Source organism: Solanum lycopersicum, chromosome 7, assembly GCF_036512215.1.
Source record: "Solanum lycopersicum chromosome 7, SLM_r2.1".
NCBI lineage: Eukaryota > Viridiplantae > Streptophyta > Magnoliopsida > Solanales > Solanaceae > Solanum > Solanum lycopersicum.
Window position 1 is genome coordinate 60,062,386 of NC_090806.1, and position 14,387 is coordinate 60,076,772.

At 31.9% G+C, this 14,387-nt stretch overlaps 3 protein-coding genes across 5 annotated transcripts; 2 read left to right on the top strand and 1 right to left on the bottom strand.

The window, feature by feature from the left end:
- Positions 1 to 6: 6 nt before the first annotated feature.
- Positions 7 to 1,717, bottom strand: PSBP (photosystem II 23 kDa protein). Its single transcript, NM_001247180.3, is given in 4 exon segments — positions 7 to 461; positions 901 to 951; positions 1,035 to 1,267; positions 1,368 to 1,717. Coding segments are annotated over 4 exon segments (777 nt in total). The 5' UTR covers positions 1,600 to 1,717; the 3' UTR covers positions 7 to 200.
- A 2,197-nt stretch (positions 1,718 to 3,914) lies between these two features.
- LOC101268588 (polygalacturonase-like) lies at positions 3,915 to 6,997 on the top strand. Its single transcript, XM_004243836.5, has 4 exons — positions 3,915 to 4,122; positions 4,443 to 4,748; positions 5,260 to 5,775; positions 6,313 to 6,997. The coding sequence occupies exons 1-4, from the start codon at positions 3,970 to 3,972 to the stop codon at positions 6,553 to 6,555; spliced, it is 1,218 nt and encodes a 405-aa protein (XP_004243884.3). The 5' UTR covers positions 3,915 to 3,969; the 3' UTR covers positions 6,556 to 6,997.
- Positions 6,998 to 8,972: 1,975 nt separating this feature from the next.
- LOC101247935 (reticulon-like protein B8) lies at positions 8,973 to 13,882 on the top strand. Of its 3 annotated transcripts, none has more exons than XM_004243569.5 (6): positions 8,973 to 9,271; positions 10,945 to 11,155; positions 11,239 to 11,419; positions 11,533 to 11,674; positions 13,292 to 13,361; positions 13,531 to 13,882. In XM_004243569.5, exons 2-6 carry the CDS (start codon positions 10,954 to 10,956, stop codon positions 13,698 to 13,700), a joined length of 765 nt encoding a protein of 254 aa, XP_004243617.2. In that variant the 5' UTR covers positions 8,973 to 9,271; positions 10,945 to 10,953; the 3' UTR covers positions 13,701 to 13,882. The 3 variants fall into 3 exon arrangements, with proteins under 3 accessions (XP_004243617.2, XP_010323927.2, XP_069143094.1); XM_010325625.4 differs by having other exon boundaries at positions 9,242 to 9,562; XM_069286993.1 differs by lacking the exon at positions 8,973 to 9,271 and adding an exon at positions 10,063 to 10,086.
- The last annotated feature ends 505 nt before the right edge of the window (positions 13,883 to 14,387 follow it).

A 14,387-nucleotide genomic window follows, 5' to 3' on the forward strand; every position in this document is an offset into this window, starting at 1 on the left:
TCAACAGATTATGAAATTATTAACATTAAGCTTCCTCCAACAGTACTTGAAACATGTCTAAAAACATTTTTGGGATTGGTTGGAAAGAGCAAAAAAGAAGTCCAATTAAGCAACTCATCTCAGCACCATATGTTTTGTAGAGGGGGGAAGAACTAAGTACATACAAACTTAAATAATGGTTTTCTTTAGTTTTCCCATTCTTAAGCAATACTGAAAGAAGTGGCAGCATTCTCCACAAACTTTTTAGCACCCTTAAACCATCTCTTGTCACCAGCTTGTGCCTTGCAAATGTAAAGTTTGCCATCATTCACTGTGGCTGTGATCAACTGGTGCTTTCCACCTTCATCTCCATCTGCAGTTCTTGTCAATACTGACAAGTAGTAGTACTCTTTTCCTCCCACTGTTGCGCTTGATGCCTCCAACAGGTTAGCAGTTGCCACTGCACCAGATTCAAATCCTCCCTGCACAAACGAATCCCCATTTCATTTTTCCCCATACATTAGTTCAGTTAAATTTAGACAATTGCAGGGCGGAGCAACACAGACAATGAGGACCTATATAGCCGACTCCAACTTCCTTGGGACGGACACATTGTTTTGCACTTCACTCATTCCATGTGTTGTTATATGGTTTGTTTTGATTTATAGGAAAAAACAGTTGGTAAATTGAAATGCATTTTACTTACTTGCGTAGGTGGTGTATGATTACTTGTTACAATCTTACGGAGTGATTCTGCCACTTGAAGACTAATTTACAGGGTAGCTTATATACTGACTGAATTGTAGACTCATTTGTTCATACTCGAAGCTAGCAGTTGCTCAAGTTATATAGAAGTGGGTTTAATGTTAGTGATCTTTACTCATGTCATAAGAAAAGTAGCTAGTAGTTATGATTACTTACCTCTGAATCAGTTTTACCAAAGTAAGCTTGCTTTCCTAGCAGATAGTCCACCTGTTGAGAAACAAAAAGAAAACTCAAGTTGTCAGCTAACCATTAGTGCTGAACTATAAAATGCATGATACAAGTATTATTACTTTAGAGAGGAACTCTTCAGGGGAGCCGTAGTCGGTGATGGACTTCTTGTCAGTTGGAGTTACTGCAACAATAAGATTACTTGTGGAATCAAAGTTGTCTTCATATCTGAGAACCTGACCAGGGTACTCAACTTCTTTGCTGGGGTTCCATTTAGCTGGGACTTGGAGCTTGAATCCATCTCCATTGTATGGCAAGAAATCAGTGTTTTCCTTTGGCTTACCAAAAACATTTGCTGCATACATCACAATTAAGTGATCATGTTCACATTAAAACAAAAAGGAAGTAGTGATAAACATTTACAGTGTAAAAATTCATTATGGGATAAAAAGTACCAGCTTCTCCATAGGCAGCATCTGCAGGGGAAACCTTGGAACCAATGGCAGCAGTACCAATGAGGAGAGTAAGAGCCAATCGTCTCGAGACGGCGGCGTTGCTGGCATCATCTTGCTTTTGTGCACGGCAAATCAATTGGTTAGGCTTAGGAGATGAAACAGAGGATGTTCTAGCAGGGCTAGATCTTAGTGCATGATATTGGTGCAAGAAACATTGTGTGGAAGCAGCCATTGCTCAATTACTCTCTTTGGTTTGGTTTTGGAAATGGATTTTCCAATTCTTTGTTACAATGGTGATGTTGGAGGGGAGGGGAGGGTCAATATGTTTTAGATAATTTTGTGATGTGTGAAGGGAAATTGGCTTAGTTTTTGGATGTGGGGAAAGATTAGATTTATGATGTGGGATAAGGTTTTTGAGGCTTTCATTGGTGCCAACTAGACATTCAAAATATTGTTGTTTGTTCTAGTTTCTACTTGAAATCTCCATGTCATATTCTAGTGGGGCTTTACTTTGGAGTATAAGGTTTTTTTACAACCACACTTCTTTTCAACATAAATTAATACTAGAAAATGTAGCCTATGATGACTTGTAAGTAATTTTTTAGGATTAGGTGATCAACTTGAAAATTTCTTTTAATGTTAGTCAAGTATTTGGTAACTCATTTTTCTTTTAGTCTCTTCACATAAGAATGACAAAGTTTCTATATATATAAATATGGTAACAATTTAATTTTAATTTTTCACTAATATATATGACTTATATTAGATGCACAACTTTTAAAAGTTTTTTTTTTCCCACTTTTTTAATTGGAAAAACTATTGAAATATTTTCTCTTATTTCCTATATTCCCTTTTATTTGTAAATGATGTATTCTAGCTACGTAAGAATGTATTCGAGCCACATATTAGGTACAATTTACGTTATAACATATTCGAGATACTTTTGAATGTATTTGAGCTACATATTATGTGTCTGGTTTATGTTATGATATATTTGAGATACTCTTTACAGTATCCGAGCTACATTACAGTGTATTCGGCTTGTGTTACGTATTCGGTTTGTGTTACTTTTTGAAAGATTAATGCAATTACAAATTAAAGAAGGATATAATGTAATTTCATACTAAAACTATGTGATTCCTAAAATTAATCATTTTTAATTTCATGTTAAGTTAATCTATGTCACATAAATTGAGACAAAGAAAATGATAAACAATAATAATAATAGTGTACATTAGGCCTAATTAAAATTGGTTCAACATTATTAATCTTGATCATGTTTCTCAAACTTATTAGTTTAACTCAACCAAATACAAATAAAAGTGAAAAAAGTTATAAATAAATAATAATCTGTCGGCCATTTCGTTTTGTTTCTGTTTAACTTAACTTAATAAAGATTTATTCTTTTTGAAATTTGGATATTAAATATGATATAATATTTGATTTAAATTTAATATTTGATTGAAGAATTTATTTTAATCTTGAAACATCTCCCTTGTCTCATAAAATGACCCTAGTAGTAAGGTATTAATTTAGAAATGGAAGGTACATATTATATTTAATATTAGTAGTCAATTTGTCGTAAACTTGAAATATTACTGTATAAAATTTATTTAAAATTAAGAGGGGATAATGGAGATTTTTTTCCATCTAGTGTCAGATATTCGTATTAAAGCTTAATTAATTATGATTCATGATGCATAATTTTTTTTCTATATTTAAAACTTGAATATGAAACCTCTGCTAAACGTTGACAACCCATCTATTGCATCACCTCCTCCGGAATCAAAGAAAAGTTTGCAAATTGGCGAATTCAATGTTTCCAGATCCCTCTGGGCAGGAAATCATATATTGAATAGAGGGTACTCCACCCCTGTAGAGGATACAACACATTGAAATAAAGAAATTGATTGGTGGATCTCTCCCATCAGACAGATCAACGGCACCGGGTATGGGATACACAGGCAGGAGAGTTGATTTGACCGCACAGACCAAATGAGCGAAATTTTTTTCAAGCGAAAGCGCTGTGCCAACTTGCATACATGATTTATATGTGGATTTGATACTATAGTAACATACTCCGAAGAAACTTGAAACTATAATATTTTTTAAAATATCTTGTCCCAAAATGGTTGATAAATTATGACAATCAATCAATGACTAGGATTACATTTTATAACTGCAAGAGATACCCTTCCTTATAACTTGGCTCTTTGGCCAAAAGGAACTTAAATTTTCAACACAACCTAATAATTAATTATTTGTATTTGCATGTAAATTATCCTAATCATTTCATCCTCTTCCCAATAGAGAATGTACTCCATAAAAGATTAACTCATGTTTACCATCTAATTTAAGAGATTAATTAGCTATGCATAATAAAATTAATAAGAAAAAGTCACAAGGCTAAAAATATCAAACATAAAATGAACCACTAAATTCCTATTCACACTCCCACAAATTTACTGGTCTTAATTCATGTTCATGACACTATAAGAGGGCTTCAACCTTCACTTTACCATTTCAAAAACAATTAAAAAAAAAACACAATAAAATAAAATACAGAAGAAAAAATTAAAAAAAAAAAGAAAAAAAAAGAAAAATGGAATTAAATATCAAGATATTATTTGTATTTACATTAATGTTATTTTTAGCACGACTTGGAGTGGCTCAGGCACCAGCAGCACCAACAGGTCAGCCAGGAGTGTTTGATGTTACCAAATTTGGTGCAACACCTAATGGAGATATTAGTAAGGTACGATAATCGTAACAAATAATTTGAGACGGTATATTTTAAAAAAAGAAAAATGTGTTTATATATTTAGAAATAATTTAAAGTGAGATAATTCAGAATAGATATGTTCTCATGATGACATATTATAGCCACATGTTTAAAAGTTATTTTCCCCTTAAACTTTATGATTGAAAATAAAAGAGGATATATTTGTATTGATAATTTTTTTTTCATATGATCTGCTTACATTTTACTGAGTATATTATTGTTGTAGCGTTCTATTGCAAAAAATAATTGTGTTATATATGTTGATGATGAATATGAATGTAACATATATATAGGCAATATTGGATGCATTTAAAGAGGCATGTGCATCAACAAGTCCAAGTAGAGTAATAGTCCCAAAAGGTACATTCCAAATGAAACAAGTAAAATTAGAAGGTCCATGCAAGGCACCACTTGAGTTTCAACTACAAGGCACTTTACAAGCTTCTCCAGATCCTAAAGCACTCCCTGAAGGTGAATGGTTTACTGTTAATTATGTTAATCAATTCACATTATCTGGTACTGGCATTTTTGATGGACAAGGTAAAGCTGCATGGGCTCAAAATGATTGTGCCAAAACAAAGTGTGCTCATCTTCCCTATGTAAGTCCCTTTCATTCAAAGATTCAAACTTTATGGATACACATTCCATATTCTATCAAAACTAAGTTCGTTATACGTCTCAATTTATATGACATTATTTTCTTTTTAGTTCGAATGACACCTTTCCATAGTTAGAAACAATTCAACTTCCAAATTCCCTTTTTACCCTTAATTAATACTCCCTCTGTTCCTAATACTCCCTCATTTAAACTTCTTGAATATGTTCAAGTTTTGATTCATCATTTTTGAAACCATAATTAACAAGGATAAAATTGTAACTTTACTGTGCTAGTTTTTGTTATCTTAATATGTGTATCATTTCTAAAGTGGACAACTAAACAGGGACAGAGAGAGTATAATTTATTATAACCACACAAATACCTAAGATTTGTTAAGTCAACGATGCTACATAAATTGAGACGAATGACATACTATTTGTACTAGATCCACCTATGCATATATAAAACCATTTTTATGTTTCTTAATATAAATATTGTGGTGATTGATACAGAATTTGAGCTTCAACTACCTTAACAGTTCAACAATCCAAGACATAACTTCAAAAGACAGCAAAAATTTCCATATGAATGTTAACGGTTGCAACAACTTCACATTAAACCGAGTTACTATCTCAGCCCCAAAGGAGAGCATCAACACTGATGGTATTCACGTTGCTCGATCGAAAAACGTGAACATAACAGATTGTGTAATTGGAACAGGAGATGATTGTATATCTATAGGTGATGAATTGGAACAGCTTCATATTACTAAAGTTACTTGTGGACCTGGACATGGTATTAGTGTTGGAAGTCTTGGAAAAACTCCTGGTGAAAAGCCTGTAGTAGGAGTTTATGTAAAAAATTGCACATTTATTAATACTGATAATGGGGTTAGGGTCAAGACATGGCCAGCTTCACATCAAGGTGTTGTTACTGAGTTGCATTATGAAGATATTATTGTGCAAAATGTTAGCAACCCTGTTGTTATTGATCAAGTTTATTGCCCATACAATCAATGCAACAAAGATGTAAGAACTCTTTATTCATCACTTATAATTATGTATATTTGCTACGTCCACTTATCTTTTAAATAATCTGATAGTATATATATATTCTATGTGTAATTGATATGATATGATAGTGTATAGGTCATGTTACATACACTTATCATTTAAATTGATTATTTTATGATGTATAATAAGTGCTACGTGCATTTTTCTTTTAAATGACCTGGTAGTATATATATAGGTGCTACACGTACTTATCTTTTAAATGTAATGATAGTGTAGAAATTCTACTACATTATTAATAAGGGTAATGTTATATGGTTCGCAAAAGGACGTGTGGTGAGTTGAACCTTCTTTTGACGACAATTGCTACAAAATATTTAGTATATATTATCATAAGTTTCAAAAGTTCTATTGCAACATGAATGTCACGACATATGTCAGATTTGTTTTCGTTATATATAAGTCAAATAAGTATTACTTGTTATATATGCATATTGATATCTTGATTATCCTGAGTGAAATTTCTGATTGTACCACTGTTTGTTTGTTTTGCAGTTGCCATCACTAGTGAAGATAAGCAAAGTGAGCATAAAAAATGTAAAGGGTACATCAAGTACACAAGATGCAGTACAACTATTATGCAGTAAAGGAGTACCATGTGAAGGAGTGGAAGTTGGAGACATAGACATTGCCTATAATGGAAAGGAAGGACCAGCAAAGACTAGTTGTGAGAATGTCAAGCCTACTTTTGTAGGAAAACAGAATCCACCTGTCTGTGCTGGAGCTCAAACTGCTTGAGATTTATTAATATATATTCAACTCGTAGAAGTAGTTACTAATACTTACGTCAGGGTAGATTATTGACATCACACCTCGTGGGATGCGGCTCTTTTCCAAATTAAACTCTGATTATTAACACGGGATGTTTTGTGTACCAGATCACGACCTAGCTCCCAAGTTTTGTGAATTCCTTAGTTATTTCTATTTTTTTTTGAAGATGTTAGTATTTACTAGTTTACAATGGTCCTGCTCAATATAATTTAGCTCTGTAGCTTCTATGTTTTGTGCTCCTTTTAAAAAAACATGAGCACTTAAAGTGTAGAAATAACACATGAATAATAGTAGAAAATCCTCTTGTAGAGAGATGTTTAAACATGATATTGGTATCTGATATGAGTTTAGTTTTGAGTAATATGTATCATATTGTGAAAAAAATACTATAATTACTTGTTTGATTGAATTATTTATTATAAGTAATTATAGGTAATACCCATTAAAAATAAGAGTCCGAAGCCTAAAAGGTGAAAAATCTTAACAAAAATTTCAAAACGGTAAATGAAATTTCTTTTTAACCAAAAAGGTAAAATCGCTTATGAAGTAGCGATTTTGTCCGCTTGAAAAAATAAAATCGCTGCAATAGCAACAATTTGTTAAATTTGATTTTTTAAAAAAAAAAAATTAAACAAAATCGCTCCCAAAGGAGCGATTTCCAAACTAATTTTTTTTTAGTATATTGTTGTTGAGGCAGCGACTTAAGTTTAATTTTTTTAAAATTATTTTTTGCATTTTTTTAAAGTTTAAATAATTTTTTTTAAAAAAAATCAAATCGCAGCGATTTTTAATTAATTTTTTTTCTTTTTTAAAATCAAATTGCTAAAAAAAAATTAGTTTAAAATCGCTGCCTTGGCAGCGATTTGATTTTTTTTTTTAAAAAAAAATTATTTAAACTTAAAAAAAATTTGAACTCAAGTCGCTGACATAATAAAAATAATATATATATATATATATATATATATAATGAAAATCGCTCCTTCGGGAGGGATTTTGTTTAAAAATATATATTTTTTTTTAAAAAAAATTCAAATTTAACAAATCACTGTTATAGCAACGATTTTACTTTTTTCGACGGATAAAATCGCTACTTAGTGAGCGATTTTGCCGTTTTAGTTTTTAAAAAAATTCATATACCGTTTTAAAATTTTTGTTAACATTTTTCACCTTTTAAGTTCCGAACTCTTAAAAATAATTACTTTGAAAAATAATTACTAATGAGAATATATACATATGCCACATAATTAGTTATTGGCCGGGTTGAGAAGAAACAACAGAATTAGAAGACCATTACAAATATTGATTTTGGGACTCCAAGCTAATTACCAACTAGTTAAAAAGGACTACATATGAGAAAGAATGGTTATGCAAATTGTTAGAGAATTTTTTTTTTTTAAGTCCTTTCATCCCTTATAATTTTCACAACTAAGTTTCTCATCTCCCATCTATTTATCTTCTTCAACAACTCTTTTGGTTTTACTAGCCCATTGTTATACTGCAATTTCATTGTTAGTTTTATTTGTGTTCATAATTTTAATGAGTTACGTGATTATTATATTTGAATGTTGTTTCTATTGTAAAATTGGAATTGTTATAGTGATCACTATAAAAGAATATTAGTTGACACCACTAATGATATTTTCACGTAAAAAACAACAATTAGCCATTATACTTTGTTATTGGTGAATTGTATATTACCTTTATAACCTTTAAAATTGTAGTTTTGACACTATCGTAAAATATCTCAAATCAAGGAATGTAATAGCAATACACTTTACATTTTTCATGAGTATGTCTGTGTTATACAATTTACTTACTATATATGTCGTTCTTGAACTCGAAGCTTAGAATACTCAATCAACCCGAAATCCAGCACAAACATTCATCATCAAATCTCTAAAAATTTATACGACTTCTATTCACCTACTATATTATTCTTATATTTTGATTTTACGTATATTTATCGATATGTTCAACTGCAAACTGAATTTATCAAAGTTAAACTAAGATGAATGTCCTTGACTAAAATACCAAACACACCTATAAAAAATCTAGCAATTAAAGGCGGCAAAATCGAGAATCAAAAGGTATTCGAATAATTGCACCAACACTTATTTGAATTGATTTAAAAGTTGGTCAAATTTTTATAATAAATATAAAAAATAACTTAAATAAATTAAAAATAACTACAAATAAGTTGACAAGATAAAAAATAATTTAAAATAATTCAAAAATCAAAAATAGATATTCTTTTATTCTTTAACTTAAAAATCATAAAATTTCAAATCTGAAAAAATAATTAATAAAATATATATTTGTTACTATTAGTGAATAAACTTTATTACAACGTAAATTCGAATTAATCAAATCGATAGCTGGACTGTGTGGCATGTGCCGTTATGTAGAAACAAACAATCTTTTATAGATTCTGATCATCTTCGTCCCATTTCCCAATTCAAAATTCTACATTAATCCCTACTCTCCAATTCCAATAAATAAATCACTTCCACCAACTGTGTCAGTGTACATAAAAGTGTAGAGCTAAATACAACAGTGATACCTCACGAAAAGGGGTTCAAACCCCAAAAAGTATCTCTTTTAGCCAAAAAGGAATCAACCCTTTTGCATTTCTTGGCTTTTCAGCTTTGGTTCTGTTGCTTGCTGCTTTGTTCTTACATTTTGGGTGAGTCTTTTTTCTCTCTCTCTCTGATTTTTGACATCTGGGGTTTGCTTGTTTTAGATTTTTCTGTACTGGGTTTATCTGATTGTACCAAAATCAAGAAGTTGGGGTGTTTTTGGTAATGCATATACCTGATTTTGGGGGTTGTTTTGTTGGAGTTGTGTTCTGGTGGTTTATGGAGTTGCCCCACTCCAAAGTTATGTTCTTTTTGCCATTTTTACTTTGTGTGTAAGTTTCTGGCTTTTCCAATACTTTAATTTTCTGTGCTTTGGGGTATGATGATGATGATGAGAGGTACAATTACAATTTACAAGTATAATGTTTTGATTAGAGCTACATATATTATTTGTTTGCTGGTGAAATTAATTTTAAGCTAAATTACACTCTTTCTGGTACATCCTTGGTGATATTTTGCTTCATATGTTAAATCCTTCATTAGCCCCCAAATCCAGATATGCTTTTGCAGTCAGATTTGTTATTCGTATACGTCCATTGGCCCGCCAATATAGAAAAAGGAACTTTTGTGCACAGTATTTGCCTTACTTTTTCTAGTTTCCTTTTTGTAAATTGCTGTTTATCTTGCTACTTTTTTTTATTAGACTATATTTGTTTTGAGGGGTAAGTTTTAGCATACATCCTACCCTCCCCAAACCCAACTTGTTGGATTACCCTGGGTATGTTGTTGTCGTATAGTCGTGAGTTTGTTCCACTGCGTATGAAGTGATTGAGCTGTTTAATCAAGACTCTGTACAGGGGGAACACCTTATTTTGATTCAACTTGAAAAGCAATTGTTAAGCTGCCTATAGTCATGGCTCATGTATGTTTCCTTGGTTTGATAGTTGTGGTTGTGATTATCATTATATAATTGTATATATAAATGTTTCACTGCTATCATTACATTATCAATGTTTGAGAAATGAATAGAGTTTGTTGACTGATGGGAGAGAGATTCTTAATTATTCGAATTTGTTTAATTCACCTTATCCTTTTTCGGATGACTGGATTCTAGCTGGAATACCACCACAAGTTTATTGTCTTAAAGTTGTTGAATTGTCTAAGATCTGCAAAATAATGTACAGGTCCTGGAGAGAATTCAGGAGTATAAACCGTAATTTTCTACTGTTCTGATGACTACAATGCTCTATCTTGGAGATTATAACATATGATTCTTTTAGATGAAGGATGAGCTTAAGTTGCTAGAAGAGAAAAGGATTATGAGGATATGATTAGCTAATTTTATAATAAAGAGGAGATATCAGATAGGGCTTTCAAATTCATTCTTTAACTATAGTAAATTAGTGCCAGTTCTGTGTCAGATTAGCAATATGCAGTTCATAGAGGAAAAAATTACCTTCTTCCGTCAGAAATACGAGAAGAAAAACTGTAACAAGAAAAAGAAGAATGTCTAGATTGGTGGGAAGGGAAGTTGATTCCTTCTGCATGAGTGGAAAGGCAAAATTTTGGATGTAATTAGGATCAAATTTTTTTCAGCCTTGTATCAACCTGGACAATCATGTATGTTGTTGTACTGTTATAATAGTTATAAAAACTGTTTTTGCTTGTTAGATTTTCACCAGTTTTCGGTCCACATGAAGCTTGCACTTGTCTGTGATAACTTTGTGTATTTAGGTTTAATCTTCTCATGACTGACTTAATCTCTAATGCATCTTAAAAGGGTGGGAAAATGTCTGAGAGAACTATAGCTGAGGATCTTCTGAACAACATTGTGGAATCAATTGCTGATGGTCTATCAAAGCAGAAGTCTCTGTCAAAGCAGACGTCAGGGTCCTTCTTTGAACAGGAGAAATCAAGTTCAGTTAATGCTCAGCTCAATAGGCTATTTGGCCGTCAAAAGCCAGTACACCACATTTTAGGTGGAGGCAAATGTAGGCCACCTTATACATTCGCTTTTCTTTGTCCTTACAATGGTTGTGTTACAATCCTTTATATGCTTCATCGGTTTTTATAGCTGCTGACGTCCTGTTATGGAGAAACAAGAAAATCTCAGCTGGTGTTTTAACCAGTGCCACTGCCATCTGGGTGCTATTTGAGTGGCTGAACTACAATTTTCTTTCACTTCTATGCTTTGCTCTTGTCATTGGTATGATTATTCAGTTTCTTTGGAAAAATGCTTCTGGCATGATAAACAGGTAATGCAACTTAACCTGCTTCCTGAGCGTCATTCTTTTCTCCTGTCTTAATCTCATTCATTAATTGGTATGATATTCTTGAATAAGTGAATGTACGATCTCTTTGGAAACAGGTCTCCAGCTAAGGTCCCTCGTCTTGTTTTACGTGATGACCTTTTCATCAGCATTGCCAAGTCAATAGGAGCTGAAGTAAACCGTGCTTTGGGCTTCCTTCAAGATGTTGCCTGTGGGACTAACATCAAACAATTCTTAGTGGTAAATCATCATTTTTTTTGTTAGTATCTTTTTAAATAGATAAGTTTATTTTAAATTCAAAAAATTCCTCAGATCCAATCTCATTACAAACTACCATGCATTTGATTTGTATTATATGTATGGACAATTAAGTCTGATCTCTTCAAAAATTATTTTGCTTCCTCTACATCAACTTTGCCATATATTTTTGCTAAGGCCATGGGCTCTCTCACCCTTTACTAAACTTTCTTTGATTCGGCATTTGCCAAGTATCTTGAACAATCTAATTGTTCTAGAATTTCTCTTCCTAATTCCTGAAACAACATCAATACGTAAAAATAAATTAAATAATTTTTAACATTTTATGATATTTTTGAGGAAATTCGAAAAAAAAACAACTCTTATACTTCTTATTGGCATTGATAGAAGAACACTTAAATAAGATAAAATTTTCTATGATAGTTATAAATTACGGATTCAAATCACAAAATCAATACCTTGTTTTAATAATTTTACTTATCACATCCTAAGATTGGAAGTATATCAAAAATGTAATAAAGATAAATTAAAACTCATAATTACACCTCAAGATAATCATTTAACCTTGGTAATTCAAGTCATTTGAATACCTCATCCTTTAACCCCCATCGTGCCTCAAAATCTACCACCAGCAAACTAGTTATTTCAAGTTCTCAATATTCATTTTTTATCTACTCATTCCCTAAAAGCAATAATATTTTATTATTATTATTATATTTTCTAGAAGCAATAGTATGTGTGTTACTCTGTATTTTGCCCCTTCATACTCCTTTTGTCAAATGTGTTTTGATTTTGAAGAACGTAGTAGAGCAGCAACATTTTTTAAAGTTTCAAAATTATTTTATCAAAAAAAATAGTTCTTTGTATAAAAAATCTTAGCAATTGCAATAATCTATATGTTTTATTACTGCATTTTGCAAAGATTATGTTTTGAGAACAACATTAGTTTACCGTGGAAACGTATTGAAAATGTTTTGACAAGGTTCAGAGGGTAGTTTTTTTATCATTAGTTAATCTAATGCAAGTGTTAAAATCATGTGTATTACTAATACATAGAAATCTTTGGTATTAGTAATACACTCCGTAATACACAATAGAGTGTATAAGTAATGCTTACGTTGATTATACATAGCATGAAAAAGTGCACCAAACGAGATATAACTAATACACAAAGTTAATGCATGCGTTATTTTTGCTAATACACTCTACCAAACGACCCCTTAGTGAAAAGAAATGCAAGAAGCACAACATTCACGCTGTAAACGATAGCAGAAAGAATGCAAGCAAATTTCTCTTTCCCTTTAATTCAGTTTCAAGAATCTGCATCACTTTACTGAATTTTTGCAAACAATTTTGTTCTTTATTAATTGTTATGAGCATGATCTGTATTGCTCTGAAGTCCTATCGTTAAATGGTTGGTATATTTAGTGGATAACATAGTCAACCGAAGAAGATACCATTCTTTTGTTCATATTGGAGTTTCTTCTCGGGATGCTTTGACCTTTAAGCACTTGGTTCTTGAAATATGAGTTCATGAAATCATCTATTTTTGAGCCTTTTCTGATGACTACTTAATTAACGTCATGGGATTTGTTCTAGGTTGTGGCGAGCTTGTTGGTTGCTGCTATTATTGGAAGCTGGTGCAATTTTTTTACTGTTCTGTACATTGGTAAGTTTTCTTGCCATAATATGGATTGCTTGTGCAGCTATAGATTATGCATTTATTCTGAATTCTTTTCGAGGTTTTATATTAAGAATATTCATATCTTTCTCCGGAAGTCACGTCAAGATCCAGAAAGTTTTAATTTTGAATATGCTTGTGATATTGATTGTCTCAGGCTTTGTTGCTGCACATGTGCTTCCCGTGCTGTATGAAAGGTATGATGATCAAGTTGATGGCTTCGTATATAATGCTCTCGAAAAGTTTCAATGCCATTACCAAAAGCTGGATCATCGCGTCCTCAGCAGATTCCCCACGAGCAAATTCAGGCTAAAGAAGTTCGAATAGGTTAATCAGCAGAAAAACGAACTTGTGCATTTCCTGCTTAGGAAGCAAAATGCTGCTTTTTGAGCTTAGAATTAGTCAAGGTAATGGCTCCATTGATTCAAAAGAAAAGACAAACGATAGATGGCATCGGAGAAATTTTATATGTTCAAATACTGTAGTAGAATATGGCATTTTGAAAATAAGTTGCTTTGTATTCTTTTTTTTTTACCATCTTTCATCTGTAGCTGTAGTAGTTTTAGAAGCACACTTCTATGTTGCTTAGACACTACTTATTACCACACCAGTGTCGATCCTCCTAAAATGCATAACTTTTGAGGACTTTGATCGAGAAAGATTTTGATGCTTGATGCATAGAAGAACGGTGTCGACATGTTCCTTTCAGATCGAATTCGACTGAGATTAGGAAACGTCGACCATGCAAATTAGAAGTTATTAAGCAGTGGGAGGATTGCTTTTTCGACAAGCAACTAGTGCAAAAGTTTTCTTTTTATAAAGGAGTTCTACGAGGAAAATGGAGCGCATAATAAGTCAAAGTGTAAACACAAGTATAAATCCTAAGAGAAGTAGGAAGTATGATCAAAGAAGTAAATAAAGGGCGTAAATAAAGAGTTCAAGAATCAAAGTGAAGTCAAGAAAGAAAATTGAGAGAAGTTTGAGTTGAACTAGGAGTTCCACATGAAGTTGGTA

What these genes read in the sequence shown, in the direction of transcription:
- LOC101268588 (XM_004243836.5), top strand. Translation starts at nt 3,970, where the DNA reads ATGGAATTAAATATCAAGATATTATTTGTATTTACATTAATGTTATTT. An exon ending in AGTGTGCTCATCTTCCCTAT is followed by an intron (nt 4,749 to 5,259) that starts GTAAGTCCCTTT and finishes TGATTGATACAG; the next exon opens with AATTTGAGCTTCAACTACCT. An exon ending in ACAATCAATGCAACAAAGAT is followed by an intron (nt 5,776 to 6,312) that starts GTAAGAACTCTT and finishes TTTGTTTTGCAG; the next exon opens with TTGCCATCACTAGTGAAGAT.
- LOC101247935 (XM_069286993.1), top strand. An exon ending in ACATCAAACAATTCTTAGTG is followed by an intron (nt 11,675 to 13,291) that starts GTAAATCATCAT and finishes GATTTGTTCTAG; the next exon opens with GTTGTGGCGAGCTTGTTGGT. An exon ending in TTTTACTGTTCTGTACATTG is followed by an intron (nt 13,362 to 13,530) that starts GTAAGTTTTCTT and finishes TGATTGTCTCAG; the next exon opens with GCTTTGTTGCTGCACATGTG.